Raw genomic sequence first — 21,112 nt, forward strand, 5'->3', positions numbered from 1 at the left:
AATCCCAGCACTTTGGGAGGCCGAGGCAGGTCGGTCCTGAGGCCAGGAGTTGGAGCCAGCCCAGTCAACATGGTGAAACCCTGCTTCTACTAAAAATACAAAATATTAGCCAGGTGTGGTAGCATGTGCCTGTAATCCCAGCTACTCGGGAGACTGAGGCAGGAGAATCGCTTGAACCCGGGAGGCGGAGGTTGCAGTAAGCCAAGATTGCACCATTGCACTCCAGCCTGGGCGACAGAGCGAGACTCAGTCTCAAAACAAAAAAAACCATTGACTTCTACACTTTTAAAAGGTGAATTTATGGTATGTGAATTATATCTCAACAAAACTGAGATCTGCTTAAATAAGGAGAGCTTTACTCAGAGTATGGAGGACTTTTGTGTACTTTCTTCCTGAATAGAGCTGCCTTTTTCCTTCTTTCTATGCTACGGTGGAGCTCTGGAGTTATCTTAGATTCTATTCTGTGTCTCTTTCTGGCTTTCCTACCCAAATTAGGGCATCCCAAAGCAGATTCTCCAGTTTGTTTAGTGAAAAATCCTCAGAGATTCAGCCTGGAGGTGAGTACCTCGGATTCTATGTATGCCTTCTGGATATGATCAGAAGAAGGGGAAGAGACCAACTGGCCCAAAGATGCCAGCAGGCCATCCTTTAATTACTCAAGCAGAAATCGGCCCATGAGCCACTTTTACCACTTATGTTCACAGGTTCTGAGTTTGGAACCCAGAGTCTCTGTTTCTTTTCTGGAAGACAGACTCTCATCTTTGCTCCAGTTCCCAGAGAGGCTGGTAGTTTTCTCTGCTGTTCCACAGACCATCTTACACCCACTTTCTTTCTTTCTTCCAGAAATTTACTGAAATTTCTGTCAATAGCATCCTTTGTTTGTTTGTTGTTTTTTAACATTGTAATTACTTTTTTTTTTTTTTTTTTTGAGATGGAGTCTTGCTCTGTCGCCAGGCTGGAGTGCAGTGGTGCAATCTCAGCTCACTGCAACCTCCATCTCCCGGATTCAAGCAGTTCTCCTGCCTCAGCCTCCCGAGTACCATGCCCAGCTAATTTTTGTATTTTTAGTAGAGATGGGGTCTCATCATGTTGGCCAAGATGGTCTCAATCTCTTGACCTCGTGATCTGCCTCCTTGGCCTCCCAAAGTGCTGGGATTACAGGGGTGAGCCACCATGCCCAGCCTGTAATTACTTTTTAAAAACATCTTTACTCTTCATTCAATTAAAGAGAAAAGTGATCATTCATATGACCAGTCTACCATCTTGAGTCAGAAGTTAACAATCTTACTTAGTACACAGATTTTACCTCTTCAGACTTAACTTTGTAACCTAACATTGTAAGACATCATAGCTGAGTTTCTTAAATAAAACTAAGAAACTTACACTTGACCCTTCCAGAGTTTATTTCCCTTTTGATAGTGATTTAATTATTCCTGTTACAAACATGCTACAATGAGTATTCTAAATATTCCTTTTTGTATACATGTGCATATAAAAATCTCTGTGTAGAGATTTTTAGAAATGGAATTCGTGGTTGAAGGACATATACAGTTAATATTTTGGTAGATATTGCCAAATTGCCCTCCAAAAAGGTTGGACCAATTAAAATGACTACTAACATTTTACTCTTAATTTGCATTTCCCTATTGTACAGTTGAGTATCTTTTCCTATATTTAATTTTTATTTTTATTTTGTCAATTGTTGCTAGCATTCCCTAATTTTCCACTGGGTTTACTGTTTTATTATTGATTTGTAGAAGATCTTTATACAGTCTTTGAGGAAAAAAAATGACAGGTGTCAAATAGAACTAGCTTGCAACTAGGACCTAGGCCCAGATGTTCCCTACTTAACAGAAACTATTTCAAAGAACACCAAAATCAGACTGAGTTATTCCTGTGATGGGGCAAGATAAAAATATGACCATTCTGTAATCATATCTGAGTACAGATAAAACAAGAACACTGTGCAAATCACAAAAATGACCATGAATGTCTCTTTCCCAGGTAACATGAGTGCCTGCTGATACTTTACCAATTACACCTTTAACTCCATTTGATTCCTCCCACCTCCTACATAATAATTATTCTGGCTTTCTGACAAACTTGTCCAACACCTAACGCAAGCCAAACTCACAGAATAATCTCCTCTTAGCTGCCTCTTACTGAGATGTCCCACAGGCTGCCCATGGTCCTCAGCCTCTCTTGTTGCAACAAGTAACAGAACCCACTCTGTTTGCCTGCAGGTGTGTTTCCTGGTATCTTTGGCTGGTGGGCATGGACATCTGGATATTAATCCTTTGCTCTCATGCATGAGACAAATATTTTCTCCTCGTCTTTCTCTTGTCTCTTAAACTTGTTTATGGTATCTTCTGTTATCAATAAGTTTATTTTGTCAATGTTATCAATCTTCTTTATGATTCTTAGTTTTGACTTGTTTTTCTACCTTAGATCATAAAATATTATCCTATATTTTCTTTTAATACTTTTATTATTTATTTTTATTGAGACAGAGTCTCACTCTGTTGCCCAGCCTGGAGTGCAGTGGCATAATCTCAGCTCACTACAACCTCCACCTCCGAAATTGAAGCAATTCTCCTGCCTCAGCCTCCCAAGTAGCTGGGATTACAGGTTTCCATTACTGGGCCTGGCTAATTTTTGTATTTTTAGTAGAGATGAGGTTTCAACATGTTAACCAGGCTGCTCTCAAACTCCTGACCTCAAGTGATCTGCCTGCCTTGGCCTCCCAAAGTGCTGGGATTATAAGCGTGAGCCAATGTGCCCGGCTAATACTTTTATTATTTTTATGTTTAGCTCTTTAATCCACCTTGACTTTAATTGTGTGTGGAATATAAAGATTGATTTTTTTTCCCAAATCTAGGATGCATCAGGACTCAATTTACACCTGTCATTTTTTCTCAGTGGGTTTCCTTGACTTCCCCTCCACCTCAAAAGTCTGGGGAGGTGTCTTGCATTTTGCTCCCCATTTTGCTCCAATCATCACTTTTGTCTTAGAATAGTTTGAGAGCAAGGGCAGTGTTTTATTTATTGTTACACTACACTTGACCTTGTGCTTTTTTTTTTTGTATTTTTATTTTACTTTAAGTTCTGGGATACATGTGCAGAATGTGCAGGTTTGTTGCATAGGTATACATATGCCATGGTGGTTTGGGGCACCAATCAACCCATCATGTAGGTTTTAAGCCCCACATGCATTAGGTATTTCTCCTAATGCTCTCCCTTCCCTTGTCCCCCACCCCCTGACAGGCCCCGCTGTGTGATGTTCCCCTCCCTATGTCCATGCCATGTGTTCTCATTGTTCAATTCCCACTTATGAGTGAGAACAAGCGGTGTTTGGTTTTCTGTTCCTGTGTTAGCTTGCTGAGAATGATGTCTTCCACCTTCATCCATATCCCTGCAAAGGACATGAACTCATCCTTTTTTATGGCTGCATAGTATTCCATGGTGTATATGTGCCACATTGTCTTAATCCAGTCTGTCACTGATGGGCATTTGGGTTGGTTCCAAGTCTTTGCTACTGTAAATAGTGCTGCAATAAACATATGTGTGCATGTGTCTTTATAGCAGAATGACATAATCCTTTGGGTATATGCCCAGTAATGAGTCAAATGGTATTTCTCATTCTAGAGCCTTGAGGAATCACCACACTGTTTTCCACAATGGTTGAACTAATTTACACTCCCACCAACAGTGTAAAAGCGTTCCTATTTCTCCACAGCTGTGCCAGCCTGTTGTTTCCTGACTTTTTAATAATCACCATTCTAACTGGAGTGAGATGGTATCTCATTGTGGTTTTGATTTGCATTTCTGTAATGACCAGTGACGTTGAGCTTTTGTTCATATGTTTATCAGTCACATAAATATCTTCTTTTCTTTTGAGAAGTGTCTGTTCACATCCTTCGCCCACTTTTTGATGGGGCTGTTTTTTTCTTGTAAATTTGTTTATGTTCCTTATAGATTCTGGATATTAGACCTTTGTCAGATGAGTAGATTGCAAAAATTTTCTCCCATTCTGTAGGCTGCTGTTCACTCTGACGATAGTTTCTTTAGCTGTGCAGAAGCTCTTTAGTTTAATTAGATCCCATTTGCCAATTTTGGCTTTTGTTGCCATTGCTTTTGGTGTTTTAGTGATGAAGTCTTTGCCCATGCCTACGTCCTGAATGGTATTGCCTAGGTTTTCCTCTAGGGTTTTTATGATTTGGGGTTTTACATTTAAGTCTTTAATTCATCTTCAGTTAATTTTTGTATAAGGTGTAAGGAAGGGGCCCAGTTTCTCTTTTCTGCATATGGCTAGCCAGTTTTCCCAGCATCATTTATTAAATAGGGAATCCTTTCCCCATTGCTTGTTTTTGTCAGGTTTGTCAAAGATCAGATGGTTGTAGATATGTGGTGTTATTTCTGAGATCTCTGTCTGTTCCATTGGTCTATATATCTGTTTTGGCACCAGTGCCATGCTGTTTTGGATACTAGCCTTGTAGTATAGTTTGAAGTCAGGTAGTGTGATACCTCCAGCTTTGTTCTTTTTGCTTAGGATTGTCTTGGCTATACGGGCTCTTTTTTCTTTCCATATGAAATTTAAAGTAGGTTTTTCTAATTCTGCAAAGAAAGTCAATGGTAGCTTGATGGGAATAGCATAGAATCTATAAATTACTTTGGGCAGTATGGCCATTTTCAAAATATTGATTCTTCCTATCCAAGGGCATGGAATGTTTTTCCATTTGTTTGTGTCCTCTCTTATTTCCTTGAGCAGTGGTTTGTAGTTCTCCTTGAAGAGGTCCTTCACGTCCCTTGTAAGTTGTATTCCCAGATATTTTCTTCTCTTTGCAGCAACTGTGAATGGGAGTTCACTCATGATTTGGCTCTCTGCTTGTCTATTAATTGGACCTTTTAAAAGGTTTATCTGGATGGTCTTACTAATATGGAATGGTTCTAAATCACTCAAAACAAGATGGCAGGCCAGGCACGGTGGCTTACGCCTGTAATCCCAGCACTTTGGGAGGCTGAAGTGGGTGGATCATGAGGTCAGGAGTTCAAGACCAGCTTGGTCAAGATGGTGAAACCCCATCTCTTCTAAAAATACAAAAATTAGCTGGGCATGGTGGCAGGAGCCTGTAATCCCAGCTACTTGGGAGGCTGAGGCAGATAACTGCTTGAACCTGGGAGGCGGAGGTTGCAGTAAGCCGAGATTGTGCCACTGCACTCCAGCCTGGGTGACAGAGCGAGACTACGTCTCGAAAAAAATAAAAATAAAAATAAAAATAAAACAAGATGGCATTCAAAATGACTATAACAATTAAAACAAAGTACAACTCAAAGTGGCACGTGGTATGAATGAAAACATTAATAACACATCTTTAAACCAATAAATATTTACTGAATATAATGAAAAAGAGAATTGCTTCAAATATTTCCCATCTGGATGTCTGCAAGCTATTTGCTGAATATTCACTCATAAGTCCACGTTTAAAATATTTCCAAAGACAAATGTACATATACATGTGGGTATATGTATTAATTCATATCTACATCTGTCTATCCTTTTTTTTTTTTTTTTTAGACGGAGTCTCACTCTTGTCGCCCAGGCTGGAGTGCAATGGCACAATGTCGGCTCACTGCAGCCTCCACTTCCCGGGTTCAAGTGATTCTCCTGCCTCAGCCTCCCAAGTAGCTGGGATTACAAATCCATGCCACCACACCTGGCTATTTTTTGTATTTTTAGTAGAGATGGGGTTTCACCATGTTGGTCAGGCTGGTCTCGAACTCCTGACCTTGTGATCCACCCGCCTTGGCTTCCCAAAGTGCTGGGATTAGAGGCATGAGGCACCGTGCCTGGCCATGTCTATCCATTCTTATCTACAGGAAAAATGCCAGCTCTGACTTCTACCTCTGCAAAGGACATCTGGAAGAAAGCCCCTAGCATACAGAGAATGGAAGGGTTTTGAGTTCACTTGATTTCGGAGGTGGCAGACAGTATCTGCTACCATGCACCATAAGTGGTAAGAGTTGTCTGCTGGTTGACTACTGAACTGCCCTTCTTCCTCACTCCAACACCATCAGGGCACAATGATAGATTTTGGCTCTCCTCATATCATTCCATAAAGATAAAGAGTCCCACTCCATTTTTTAAGATATTTGAAATACAACCTTATTCTGATTCTAAATGAAAAGGAATAAGAATGACAGTAACAAACAAGATTTCACCACTGAGCATTGTGATGTGACTGTAGCAGTCTTGTATTTGAAACTCAAGAAGGAATCAACTGCATTCCAAAACAGCTAAATATGCAAGTCTGAACAATTAAGGTATTTTTAAAATGGTGACATTTACTTTGAAGCCCATTCATCTCCAGCATCCCACAGATGAAGCACACGTTCCACTTACCTACATAATAAATGGGCACATTTGTTACCTACATAATAAATGTTGCACTGCTGATATCACAGGACAAATAAAACTAGACTTCTGATGCTAGGCTCCAGCTTCATTCTCACAGGTTATCATCCTCATCAGGGAGATGATGATCTCCGAACAACTTCTATTTAAATCGTGCTCATATTGCACTGTTGATGCTGAGTCCATGACAGCCTCTGATGGGGCAAGGGCAGGTATGGCAACGAACTCCAAGTTAGGGTCTCCAATAAGCTTCCTAGCAAGCCAGAGGAAGAGCTTATCAAAGTTGCAGTAACTTTTGGCAGAAATGTCATAGTACTGAAGATTCTTCTTTTGGTGGAAGAGAACGGATTTTGCCTTCACTTTCCTGTCCTTTATACCCACTCAGTTGCCCTCAACACAATGGGGATGTTTTCACATAATCGTACCAGATCTCTGTGCCAGTTAGGCATATTCTTTTTTTTTTTTTCGAGATGGAGTGTCTCTCTGTCACCCAGGCTGGAGTGCAATGGCACGATCTCAGCTCACTGCAGCCTCCACCTCCCGGGTTCAAGAGATTCTTCTGCCTCAGCCTCCCAAGTAGCTGGGATTACAGGCACATGACACCATGCCGGGCTAATTTTTCTATTTTTGTAGAGACGGGGTTTCACCATGTTGGCCAGGCTGGTCTTAAACTCCTGACCTCAGGTGATCTGCCCACCTCGGCCTCCCAAAGTGCTGGGATTACAGGCGTGAGCCACCACAGGATCTCGGCACATTCTTGTAAGTAACTCTCGATATCACATCAAACATTATAATGGCATGCTGGGCTTGGATATAATAGCCATCTCTCACTCCACCAAATTTCTTCTGGCCAGCTGTATCCCATACAATGAATGGGTCCTCTGTTGGTGTGCAACACAAGGCAATGAACCTCAATACCCAAGGTAGCTATGTACGTCTCAAATTCACCAATTGACATTTCATAAATGTAGTTTTTCCAGTACCACCATCACCAACCAATACAAGTTTGAACTGGACTTGGGACTCTCCTTGGGCAGTCATCATGATGTTCCTTCCAGAATCGTCTTTGTGCCTGTCCAACTGAGGAGAACCCTGCTCTTACTATGTTACATGAACATGGCTTTAAAAGTCAAAAGCAGGCCGGGTGTGGTGGCTTACGCCTGTAATCCCAGCACTTTGGGAGGCCGAGGCAGGTGGACCATGAGGTCAGGAGATTGAGACCATCCTGGCTAACATGGTGAAACCCCGTCTCTATTAAAAATACAAAGAAATTAGCCTGGCGTGGTGGCAGGCGCCTGTAGTCCCAGCTACTCAGGAGGTGAGGCAGGAGAATGGCGTGAACCCAGGAGGCGGAGCTTGCAGTGAGGCGAGATTGCACCACTGCACTCCAACCTGGGTGACAGAGCTAGACTCCGTCCAAAAAAAAAAAAAAAAAAAAAAAAGTCAAAAGCACTACTAGGCTTATAAAGAAAAACAATAGTCTTCTATCCCATGACCCCCTGCCATTGAGCCTCACTCCACTCTTGGCTCTTTCTCTGATCATTTATTGCCACATCTCTAAATACTACGTTTTAAATGCTATCCCTTGATAATCCACCTATATATACTATGTATTTATTATGATAGATGAGGATTTTGCTCTCTCATACACATCATTTGCCTTTTCTTCACCCTCCTAATGTATAGGGTTTGTTTGTTTGTTTGTTTGTTTTTTGAGACATAGTCTCACTCTGTCACCCAGGCTGGCATGCAGTGGCATGATCTCAGCTCACTGCAATCTCTGCCTCCCAGGCTCAAATGATCCTCCCACCTCAGCCTCCCAAGTAGCTGGGACTACAGGCACGCGCCACCATACCTGTCTAATTTTTGTATTTTGAGTAGACATGGGATTCGCCATGTTGGCCAGGATGGTCTCAAACTCCTGACCTCAGGAGATCTACCCTGCTAGGCCTCCCAAAGTGGGTAGAATTACAGGCATGAGCCACCGTGCCCAGCCCCAATGTAGTTTTAAAGCAAGTTTTGGTTAGTTAGAATTAAGTGTCAGTGTTCATTATTGAGCCAAGTGGTATACTATAATTGCTTTTCCTTTCCGTAGAATTCCTTTTTGTTTTTCCTAGAGTAAGTAAATGCATGACTGTTTCATTTGCTTGGTTAGTTTGTATTTATCCCTAATTCTTCTAACATCCTCTATTGGCCTTTCAATACAATTTTCTACATATTGGATATCCTATCACTTTTGTATTTCCCCCGAAGATCTCTGTCCTGGAACACGCCATCCTCCTACTACAATGTAAATTGGCTGCTCTCCAGACTTGCAGCACAACCATTACACTGGGACATTCTGTGTCACCATCATCCTGGGAATTCCCTCTCCTACTATATGCATCAGATTTCCTACTCCTTGGAGCTCATGTCTTCTTTCTTCTCACTTGCAGCAAACCCTCCTGCAGCTCTTGAGAAGTACACAAGAGGTCAATGTAATGAGACTTGTCATATCTAAAATGTTTTTATTTTATCCTCACATGAGTAATAGTTTAGCTGGGTATAGAATTCTAGGCTACAGTTGGGTGTGGTAGTATGTGTATAATCCCAGCTACTCAGGAAGCTGAGTTGAGGATTGCTTGAGCCCAGGAGTTTGAGACTAGCCTGGGCAACATAGTGAGACTCCATTTCAAAAAAAGAAAGAAAAGAAAAGGAAAAATAATTCTAGGGTGAACAAAATTTTCACTCAAAATATTGAATGTATCACTCTATTTTTAAAAGTTTCTAATAAAGCTATTGAGAAGTGCAATGTAACTCATAGTCCGAAGACTTTGTAGGAGACCATTTTTCTTCTGGAAGGCTCTAGGATGTTCTTTGTCATCTGTATCCAGAATTTTCATAATCATCATAATCATGTATCTTAATGAGGGTCTTCAGTTCTGGGAAATTTCTAATATTCTTTAAAGCTTTCCTTCCCTCTTCATTTTTTGTTCTGTTTTTCTGGAATCTTATTTGTTGAATATTGAGCCTCCTGGATTTATCTGCTAGTTTTCCAATGTCTTCTTTCCTATTTGTACATATTTATGGGATACATGTGATATTTTGTTACATGCACAGAATGTGTAATGATCAAGTCAGGGTATTTAGGGTATCCATCACCTTGAGTATTTATCACGTGTTGGGAACATTTCAAGTCCTCTCTGCTAGCTATATTGCAATATACAATACACTAATTGTTAACTATAGTCACCCTACTGTGCTATAGAACATCAGATCTTATTCCTTCTATTTAGCTGTATGTTTGCACTCATTTACCAATCTCTTTTCATCACCCCCACCCCCACCTTCCCAGCCTCTGGTATCTATCATTCTATTCTCTATCTCCATGACATCAACATTTTTAGCCTTCGCATATAAGAACATGCAATATTTGTCTTTCTGTGCCTGGCTTATTTCACTTAACATAATGACCTCCCGTTCCATCCACTTTGCTGCAAATGACATAATTTCACTACTTTTTATGGCTAAACAGTATTCCATTGCGTATATACACCACATTTTCTTTATCCATTAATTTATTGATGGACAGGTTGATTCCTATCCTTGTTATTGTGAATAGTGCTGCAAGAAACATGAGGAGCAGGTACGTTTTTGATATACTAATTTCTTTTCCTTTGAATAAATGTTCAGTAGTGAGACTGCTAGGTCATATGGTAATTCTGGTTTTAGTTTTTTGAGAAATCACCATACTGTTTTCCACAGTAGCTATAGTAATTTACATTCCCACCAACGGTGTATAAGAGTTCCCTTTCCTCCACACCCTTACCAGTACCTGGTATTTTTAATCTTTTTAACAATAGCCATTCTGGGATAACATTACATCTCACTGTGGTTTTGATTTGCATAACCTTAATGATTAGTAATGTTGAGCTCTTCCTCATATACCAGTTGGCCATTTGTATGTCTTCTTTTGAGAAATGTCTATTCAGGTCCTCTGCCCATTTTAATGGGATTATTTGGTTTTGAAATTTTAGTTGAGTTTCTTATATATTCTAGATACGAGTCCCTTGTCAGATGAATAGTTTTCAAATATTTTACACATCTCAATGGGTTGCCTCTCCATTCTGCTGATTGTTTCCTTTGCTGTGTAGAAGCATTTAAATTTCATACAGTCCCATTTGTCTATTTTTGTTTCTTGTGCTTTTGAGGTCTCAGCCATAAAATCTTTGCCTAGACCAACGTTCTGAAGTGTGTCCCTTATGTTTTTGTCTAGAAGTTTTATAGTTTCAGGACATATGCTTAAGTCTAATCCATCTTGAGTTGACTTTTGCATATGGTGAGAGATAGGGGTCCTGTTTCATTCTTCTGCATATGGATATCTAATATTTCTAGCACCATTTATTGAAGAGATGTCCTTTCCCCTTGGCACCTTTGTCGAAAATCAGTTGGCTATAGATATGTGGATTAATTTCTGGTTTCCCTATTCTGTTCCATTGGTCTATGTGTCTGTTGTAATACCGATACCATGCTGTTTTGGTTACTACAGCCTTGTAACATCATTTGAACTCAGGTAGTGTGATGCCTCCACCCTTGTTCTATTCGCTCAGGATTGCTTTGGCCATTCAGGCTGTTTTTGGGTTCCATAGGAATTTCAGGACTTTTTTTTTTTTCTGTGAAAAATGACATTAGTATTGATAGGGATTGTACTGGATATATACATTGCTTTGGGTATAATCATTTTAACTACGATTATTCTTTCAATCCATGAGCATGGGATGTCTTTCCATTTGTTGGTGTCTTCAATTTCTTTCCTCAGAGTTTTGTAGTCTTCCTTGTAGATACCTTTCACCTCCTTGGTTGAATTTATTACTAGGTATTTCTTTTTTTTGTAGCTATTGTAAACAGGATTGCCTTCTCGATTTCTTTCTCAGCTAGTTCATTACTGGTGTATGGAAATGCTACTGATTTTTGTATGTTGATTTTGTATCCTGCAATCTTATTGAATTTATAAGATCTAAAAGTTTTTTCCTGGAGTCTTTAGGTTTCTCTAGGTGTAAGATCATGTCATGTCATCTATAAAGAGGGACAATTTGACTTCCTCTTTTCCAATTTAGATGCTTTTTATTTCTTTTTGTTGCCCGATTGTCTAGTTAGGACTTCCAGTACTATGTTAAATAGCAGTGGTGGAAGTGGGCATGCTTATCTTATTCCTGATCTTAGAGGAAAGACTTTCAGCTTTTCCCCATTCAGTATGATGTTAGCTGTGGGTTTATCATATGTAGCCTTTATTATGATGAGGTATGTTCCTTTATGCCTAGTTTGTTGAGAGTTTTTATCATGAAGGGATGTTGAATTTTTTAAAATGCTTTTTCTGCAGCTATTGAGATGATCATATAATATTTGTCCTTCAGTCTGTTGATGTGGTGTATTATGTTTGTTGATTTGCAGGTGTTGAACCTTCCTTGAATCTCCAGGATAAATCCCACTTAATCATGGTGTAATTTTTTTTGATGTACTATTGGGTTCTATTTACTAGTATTTTGTTGAGGACTTTTGTGTCTATATTCATCTGGGATACTGGCCTGTAATTTTCTTTATTTCTTACATTATTGTCTGGTTTTGGTGTCAGGATAATGCTGGCCTCATAGAATGAATTAGGGAGAATTCTCTCCACTTCAAACTTCTGGAATAATTTAAAGATAATTGGTATTGATTATTCTTTTTAAGTTTGGTAGAATTCAGCAGTAAAGTCATCTGGTCCTGGACTTCAGTTGTAATGTCCCCTTTATTTCTGATTTTATTTATTTTTGTCTTTTGTTTTTTTTCTTGGTTAGTCTAGCTAGTAGTTTACTGGTTTTCCCTATGTTTTCAAAAAGCCAACTTTTCATTGATCCATTGAATATTTTTTATTCTGCATTTTGTTTAGTTCTGTCTGCTCTTCATTATTTCTTTCCTTCTACTCATTTTGGGACTGGTTTGTTCTTGCTTTTCTAGTTTCTTAAGGTGCATTGTTAGATTATTTATTTGAAACCTTCCTACTTTCTAGATGTAGATTTTTATTGCTATACACTTCACTCAGCACTGTTTTTGCTGTATTCCATAGATTTCGGTATGTTGTGTTTTGATTTTCCATTGTTTCAGGAAATTTTTGGACTTCCTCTTTAATTTCATCCCTGACCTAATGATCATTCAGGAACATATTTAAATTCCCTGTATTTTTAGTTTCCAAAGTTTCTCCTGTTATTGATTTCTAGTTTTATTGTGTTATGACCTGAGAAGATATCTGACATTTCAATTTTTCAAAAATTGTTGAGACTTGTTTTCTGTCCAAACATAACCACATGGAACTGAAGAAGGTTCCATGTGATGATGAGAAGAATGCATATTCTGTAGCTGTTGGATGCTATGTTCTGCAAACGTCTCTTAAATCCATTGGTCTAAAGTGCAGTTTAAATACAACGTTTCTTTGTTAATTTTCTATGTAGATGATCTATCTAATGTTGGAGTATCCAGCTATTACTGTATTCGTGCCTATCTCTCCTTTCAGATGTAATAAGATCTGCTTTATACATCAGGTGCTCCAGTGTTGGGTCCATATATGTTTGGAATCATTGTTTACTCTAGCTGAATTGATCCCATTATCATTATATGATAACCTTGTCTCTTTGTACTGTTTTTTTACTTAAAATCTGCTTTATCTGATATAAGCACAGCTAGTCCTGCTTGTTTTTGGTTTCCTTGTGCATGGAATATCTTTTTTTTTCCATCCCTTTACTTTCAGTCTGTATGTCTTTACAGGTGAGATGAGTTTCTTGTAGGCAGCATATAGGTGGATCGGGTTTTTTTTTCTTTAAATCTGTTCAGGCAGTCTCTATCTTCTAAGAGGAAAGTGTAATCCATTTACATTCAAAGTTGTTGTTGATATGTGAGGGCTTATTCCTATCATTCTATTAATTTATTTCTGGTTATCTTGTATATCCTTTGTTCCTTTCTTTCTCTCTTATTGTTTATCATTATGGTTTGGTGGTTTTCTGTGTTTGCTTTACCAGTGGGTTTTATACTTTAGTGTATTTCCATGATGGTAGATTTCATCCTTTTGCTTCAATGCATAGGACTCCTTTAAGTATTTCTTGCAGGGCTGGTCTAGAGGTGATGAATTTCCTCAGCTTTTACTTGTCTGGGAGTCTTGATTTCTCTTTCATTTATGAAGAATAATTTTGCTGGGTATAGAATCTTTTGTTGGCAGTTTTTTTTTTCTTTCAATATTTTGAATATATCACCCCATTCCCTCCTGGCATGTAAGATTTCTGCTGAGAATATGCTGTTAGTCTGATGAAGTTTCCCTTTTAAGTGACTAGTCACTTTTGTCTTGCTGTTTTCAGAATTCTCTCTTTGACTTTGGACTTCTGACAGTTTGACAATAATGTGGCATGAAGAATGCTTTTTTGAATTTAATCTGTTTGGGAATCTCTAAGCTTCCTGTATCTGGATGTGTAAATCTCTTGCTAGACTTGGGAAGTTTTCAGCTATTATTCCATGAAATAGGTTTTCGATCTCTTTTGTCTTCTCTTTGCCTTCTGGGACCCTGAAAAAATTTTAAAAGCCAGGCACGGTAGCTCCTGCCTGTAATCCCAGTACTTTGGGAGGCCAAGGCAGGCAGATCATTTTAAGGCCAGCCTGGCCAACATGGTAAAACCCTGTCTCTACCAAAAATACAAAAAAAAAAAAAAAAAAAAAAATCACTAGGTGTAGTGGCACACGCCTGTAGGCACAAGAATCGCTTGAACCAGGGAGGCAGAGGTTGCAGTGAGCCGAGATGGCACCACTGCATTCCAGCCTGGGTGACAGAGTGGGACTCCGCCTCGGAGAAAAAGAAAATTAAAAAAAAAATTGGCCACTTATGGTTTTCCTTTACGTCATGTAGGGGAAGATGGAGCCAGGCTGAGCAGGCCTGTACTCAGGATTCCCGGTGGGAACAGCAGTAGCTGTGCTATTCTTAGGGAGCGTGGTGTGGCTTTCAGTGGCAGCAGCTATAAACAGGAGGTTGGGAAGTGCACACTTTGGCTCTAGTCATGGCTGTAAGCAGGGTAGCTTTTCCTAAGGGAACTTTTAATTGTGCAGTGATCCTGCTACTACTGGCAGTGGGGTTGCTTGCTGCCAATGGCTCACACTTCAGCCCTGGTGGCAGCAGACCACAGCAACCTCAGCTGAGTCTGGGGGAAGTCAATGGGGCTCCAGAGATGTGGAGATGCAGGGGCTGCTGGGTGTCATGGCAGGATGCAGTCTTGTGGGAGCTGGGCTCTCAAAATGGTGCCTTGTGCCGGACTTGGCATGTGCTCCCTATCTGGAGCAATGCCATCACGTGGTCTCCAGGCAGTTCCCTATGTTTGCCTCAGGGCCTTCATGGGCCAAAAGGGCTCTTCTGTGGCTAGAACTGCAGAATCCTTGGTGGGAATATAAACTGCTAGAAGTCACTCACTTAGCCTTTCCCCACAATGGGGAGCCTCTCCAGGATCCTAATTGATCCCTGTCAAGCAGGCTGCCTCACTGCCTCTCCTTCCTCACCTTAGGTGTTTCCTGTCACTTCCCTGTTGAATTCCAGCATTCTCTCTAAGGTAATCTATTTGAAGTGAGATTATTGGCTCAATATTTTGGTTCTTATTTGTGGAGGAGGCAAGTACCCAATACCTCTAGTCAGACATCATGGCTAAATCTTGTCTGTCAATTTTTATGCTTTCTATATTTCCTCAATTTTATAATCAAACCAAAGTTTCAAAATTAGAAAAGGTGTTAATTCTAAGCAGTGGGATTGGACTAGTTTTCATAATTAGAAAAAAAGTACATAGTATTTTAAAAATTAAGCAGAAGGAAAAAAGAAAAAGACAGACCACCTCAAGAATAATGCAGTACTTCAAATTTCCTGTATTTGTTAGTTACAGAAGCATCAAACTAGAAGGTAAACAGACATAAAGAAGGGAAACAGTGAGAAAGAGGCTTTAGAATAAGTGGAACATGTGGAAAAAATGGAAATAAACATGTTTATCACAGTTAGTTTGAAACAGGGTAAATAGGAAAAGTTTATATAACTCAGAGATCCAAACTGGACACAAAAATATTAAAGACTATCAAAAAATGATAAGCATACAGAAGCTTCCTTCCAGTTGCAAAGTGTTGAAGATACACCTATTATCAAGGGGTAGTCACAGACAAACTTCAAGCCTTTTCTGTTTCCCAACTATTTCCTTAAAAAAAAAAAATTATAGGTTCCAGGTCATATTAGGAGTTTCCTTCAACTCATTTTTTTCTAATCCCTATTGTAATTCAGATGATAAAAATATAATTGAAATATACATTATACACCAGAAACTATTAGTATCTTCTTTAAATTTCCTTCTCATCAATTTTTCAATACATGTTTAAGTTTAGTTCCCCAATTTCCGGCAATGATAATATTTTCTCTTTCCACCAGGATTTCTGGGGTCCATAAGAACCGGTGGGGTGGATCTGTAGCCAAAAATGAAGCAGAAGTTTGTATTGGATGTAATAAGGTATTATTGACAGAGGCAGACAAATGCCTAGGCAGATGGGGTGGGTCCCCAGTAAAACCCCGCCTCCAAGATGAAGACAGTTTAAAGCCTGAAAGCCAAGCTACAAGTTAAATCCTTGGACCAGATTGAGAACTTGTCTTCCTGTTTGCACACTTTCCTCTGATTGTTCTCCACCCTTTACCTATTTTACATATACTTACCCTTTCCTACTTGTTTTTTCTACACTGTTGTGCCCACCTTTGAGTGGTGCCTTCACCTTTACCTTTTTTGCATACTCACAAACCAACAGCACACACTCCCCATTCTGAGTCCATAAAGGGCCCCAGACCCAACCACATGGGGTAACCATCCCCTAAACCTGCATCCCGTCTCTGCTGAAAGCAGTTTTCATCACTCATTAACATTCTTCCCCACCCTCTTCACCCTCCAATGTCCCTCATATCCTCATTCTTCTTGGACGCAGTAGAAGAACTTGGGAACCGCCGAACGTGGGTACGAGCTATAACACAGCCAAGCTGGGGCACACCAGCGTGGCCGAGCAAGGCCCAGGAGGGGTGTTGCCAGCTGAGGGTCCCCGGCTTGCAAAGTGACCAAGAGGAGAAATCCTGCATCATTATCTCCTTATCTGAAAAACCCCATCTTCTGATCACCAACCAGCCTGATAGTCAGAATCAAGAACAGCTGTTCAAGAAAAGCTGTTACACTGTTCTAAAATGTTCACTGACTGCTTTCTGTCTTAGCTCCCCATAGAGAAGTTCAGATCCCAAATGACAGGTGACAGAGATTCCGGTTTTAGGTGAGACAGACAAACACTGGACTAATGCACAGAGTAGGTTCCACATCAATACTTCCCGATGGCTGTGAAATGCATTTACTTACCCAATTCTCTTCTATTATTCCAATGCTATATTTATCATCCTCGCCTGGCTCAATTTGTTGCTTTTGCTCAGCATAAAATTCCTGGAGAGCTGCTAAGGCATGGGCAGAAAGCTGGGGTGTCTCATCATCTTCCAAATCACTCATTTCACAAGTTGTTTATAACCTGCAGATCAAGAAATAAATGTTCTGTGCAGATTTTGTTTCCCCTTCCCAGCCAGTAATAATTTTTAAAAATTTTTATTTAACAGCAAGGATCCAAACTGAAGTGAGTTTTATACAAGTAAACCAAAAATAAAATTCTAAGCCCCCCAGCCAACTGAATAAATCCCTCTTCTGTGGCCAAGTAAACCTGAAAAACCAGGCCACGATGGGAAGGACATGTCTCATTATACTCTCCTTCCTTTGTAATTCAGACACAACTGACCAGTATAAACATTAAAACAGAGATCTTAAGAGTGACAAAACAGACTCTTTGTAGCAATAAGATATCAAATTCCAATCTGACTCTAGTATAGTACACACAACAGGTAACAGGCCCCGAAAGAAGTTGAAGTATTTTATCCCCAAATATATTTTTTGACATATTTTGAAATGGCCCTGCAAAGCTGTCTCCTGTGGAGAAAATCTACAAACTGCAGATAATCCCCTTCCCTTTCCAGGTCTTCTCCTGACCCAGGAGAAATTAATTAAGAGTCTGGCACCTTTTTCGGTCTGATAGAGGCATTTGAGCATCTATTCTCTCTGAAGCCTGCTGCCTGCAGGCTTCATCTACATAATAATAAGAACCTTGGTCTCCAGAACCCCTTATCTTAATCCAGACACTCCTTTCCATTGATTCCAAGATAATAACTTAACTCTTTCAACCAACTGCCAATCAAAACAATTTTTGAATCTACCTATGACCAGGAAGCCCTCCACTTCCAGTTGTCCTGCCTTTCTGGACCAAACCAATATATGCCTTACATGTACTGATTGATGTCTTATGTCTCCTTAAAATATATAAAGCCACTTTCTTCTGAATAATTTTATTTATATACATACAATAAACAAATTATGGCATATAAATCAAGTATCAGTATTTTGGCTAGCTTATATATCCTCAGTATGAAAAACAGATGGTCGACATAAGAGTAGATCATACTGCCCAAAGCAATCTACAGATTCAATACAATTCCTAACAAATTACAAACATCATTTTTCACAGAATTAAAAAAAATTCTAAAATTCATATGGAACCAAAAAAGAGAATGAATAGCCAAAGCAATCCTAAGCAAAAAGAACAAAGCTAGAAGCATCCCACTACCTGACTTCAAACTATACTACAAGGCTATAATAACCAAAACAGCATGGTACAGATAAAAAAACAGATACCTAATCAATGGAATACAATAGAGAACCCAGAAATAAAGCTACACACGTACAATCAACTGGTCTTCGACCAAGTCAACAAAAATAAACAATGGGGAAAGGATATTCTATTCAATAAATGGTGCTGGGAAAACTAGCTAGCCATTTGCAGAAGAGTAAAACTGGACATCTACCTCTCACCAGATAGAAACATTAACTCAAGATGTATTAAAGACTGAAATGTCACACCTGAAACTATAAAAACTCAAGGAGAAAACTTAAGAAAAAACTCTTTTGGACATTGGCCTAGGCAAAGAATTTATGACAGACCTCAAAAGTAATTGCAACAAAATCAAAAATTGACCAATGGTAAAGCTCTGCACAGCAAAAGCAACAATCAACAAAGTAAACAGACAACCTACAGAATCAGAAAAAATATTTGCAAACTATGCATCCAACAAAGGACTAATATGCAGAATCTATAAGAAACTTAATTAAATCGGCCAGGCGCAGTGGCTCACGCCTGTAATCGCAGCACTTTGGGAGACGGAGGTGGGTGGATCATGAGGTCAGGAGATCGAGACCATCCTGGCTAACACAGTGAAACCCCGTCTCTACTAAAAAATACAAAAAATTCGCCAGGCGTGGTGGCGGGCATCTGTAGTCCCAGCTACCTGGGAGGCTGAGGCAGGAGAATGGCGTGAACCTGGGAGGCGGAGCTTGCAGTAAGCCGAGATGGCGCTACTGCACTCCAGCCTGGGTGACAGAGCAAGACTCCGTCTCAAAAACAAAAAACAAACAAAAAACGAAACAAAACAAACAAAAAAAGAAACTGAATTAAATCAACAAGAAAAAAAAGGAATTGCATTAAAAAGTGGGCAAAGTACATGATTAATAGGAGGCATACAAGTGGCCAAGAAACATGAAAAAATGCTCAGCATCACTAATTATCAGAGAAGTGCAAATTAAAATCACAATGAGATGCCATCTCACACCAGTCGGAATGGCTATTATTAAAAAGTCAAAAAATAGGATGGGCACAGTGGCTCATGCCTGTAATCCCAGCACTTTGGGAGGCCAAGGCCAGTGGATCACGAGGTCAGGAGATTGAAACCATCCTAGCTAACACAGTCAAACCCTGTCTCTACTAAATATACAAAAAAATTAGCCAGGCGTGGTGGCGGGCACCTGTAGTCCCAGCTACTCGGGAGGCTGAGGCAGGAGAATGGTGCGAACCCGGGAGGCGGAGCTTGCAGTGAGCCGAAATCGCGCCACTGCACCCCAGCCTGGGGAACAGAGCGAGACTCTGTCTCAAAAAAAAAAAGAAGTCAAAAAATAACAGATGTGGGCAAGGATATGAGAAAAGGGAATGCTTATACACTGCTGGTATGAATGTAAGTTAGCTAATCCTATGTAAAACAAAAAGACCCCTGTACTAGGCTGTTTATTGCAGGACTATTCACAATAGTAAAGCCATGGAATCAACCTAAGTGTCCTATCAAAGATGGGCTGGATAAAGAAAATGTGCTACATATACACCATGGAATAGTACACAGCCATAAAAAAGAGTGAAATCATGTCCTTTGCAGCAACATGGATGCAGCTAGAGGCCTATTATCCTACGTGAATTAAAAGAGAAACAGAAAACCAAATACCACATGCTCTCACTTGTAGACGGGAGCTAAACAATGGGTACAGGTGGACATAAAGACAGAAATAATAGATACTAGGGACTCCAAGAGAGGAGCCGGAAAGAGTAGGGGAAGGATTGAAAAAAACTACCCTATCAGATATTATGTTCAATATTGGGTGATGGGTTCACTAGAAACCCAAACTCCAGTATCTCCCAATATACCCTGCACATGTATGCCCTGAATCTAAAATTAAAAATAAAATGTTTTAAAATTAAAAAATATACATATTCTAAAAAATTAAAAAGAATACACAGATAAAACATCAAAATAATGGACATACTTAAAGCTGATGAGAAGGTAGTGATATTGGTATACTCTCTAATTTAGATAACAATTTAAATTGGCATAATCTTTTGGAAAGGAATCTGATAATTTGGACATAAATATTTCTATTTTTCTACACCAATTCTCATTCCTAAGCTTTCTACTCTGAAATAATCACAGATTCACAGGAATTTGCAAAAATAATGAAGGTCCATCCCATGTATCCTTCCACCTATTTTTCCACAATGGTAGTAACTTATTTAACTACAGTGCATTGTCAAACCAGGAAATGAACAGTACAAGCCACAGAGCTCGTTCAGTTCACCAGTTTTACACACATTTATTTGCAGGCGTATGCACATGTGTATAGTTTTATATAATGCTATCACGTGTAGATTCATGAAAACACTTCCATGGATAAGAGACAGAATATTCCAGCACCAAAGAGATGAGTTGTATTACCTTTTTAAAGTCATTCCCATCCTCTCCCACCTCAATCTCCATTCTTAACCCCTGGAAAGCATTTGTTCTCCGTTTCAATAATTTTGTCACTTTAGATAAATGGAATCATACATTATATAACTTGAGATTGTCATTTTTCACTCAGCATGGTTTAAAATTTACCCAGGTTGTTCTGTGTATCAATAGTTTATTCCTTTTTATTGCTGAGTAGTAATCCATAGTATGGCCACACTTAACCATTCACCCACTAAAACATTTGGGTTGTTTCCAATTTTAAGGTATTACAAATAGAGCTGTTGTGAACATTCCTGTAAAATGTATAGGAATTTTCATTTTCATTTCTCTGGATAAATGCTCAAGAGTATGATGTTGGATTTTATGGTTAGAGTGTGTTTATTTTGAGGACATCAAAAAATTTATTTCATGATGATACATTATAAGAGGGTTTCATCAAATGAAGAACTGAATCCCTGTACTATGAGGTTTACTGTGGCCAGAGAAGTCAGGATTCTCTTTGCAGTCAT

General features: G+C 39.4%; 1 protein-coding gene and 1 pseudogene across 2 annotated transcripts in view; both read right to left on the reverse strand.

The window, feature by feature from the left end:
* EEF1AKMT1 (EEF1A lysine methyltransferase 1) overlaps window positions 1–21,112 on the reverse strand; it is a 45,076-nt gene that overhangs the window by 11,622 nt on the left and 12,342 nt on the right. For both annotated transcript variants that reach the window (XM_509564.8, XM_054664856.2), the window contains exon 2: window positions 16,822–16,984. In XM_509564.8, coding sequence (XP_509564.2) covers window positions 16,822–16,965 — 144 coding nt within the window. In that variant the 5' untranslated portion in view covers window positions 16,966–16,984. The remainder of the gene's footprint in view (window positions 1–16,821; window positions 16,985–21,112) is intronic.
* Window positions 5,634–7,815, reverse strand: LOC107967844 (GTP-binding nuclear protein Ran-like; annotated as a pseudogene).

Source organism: Pan troglodytes, chromosome 14, assembly GCF_028858775.2.
Source record: "Pan troglodytes isolate AG18354 chromosome 14, NHGRI_mPanTro3-v2.0_pri, whole genome shotgun sequence".
In the NCBI taxonomy this organism is placed as follows: domain Eukaryota; kingdom Metazoa; phylum Chordata; class Mammalia; order Primates; family Hominidae; genus Pan; species Pan troglodytes.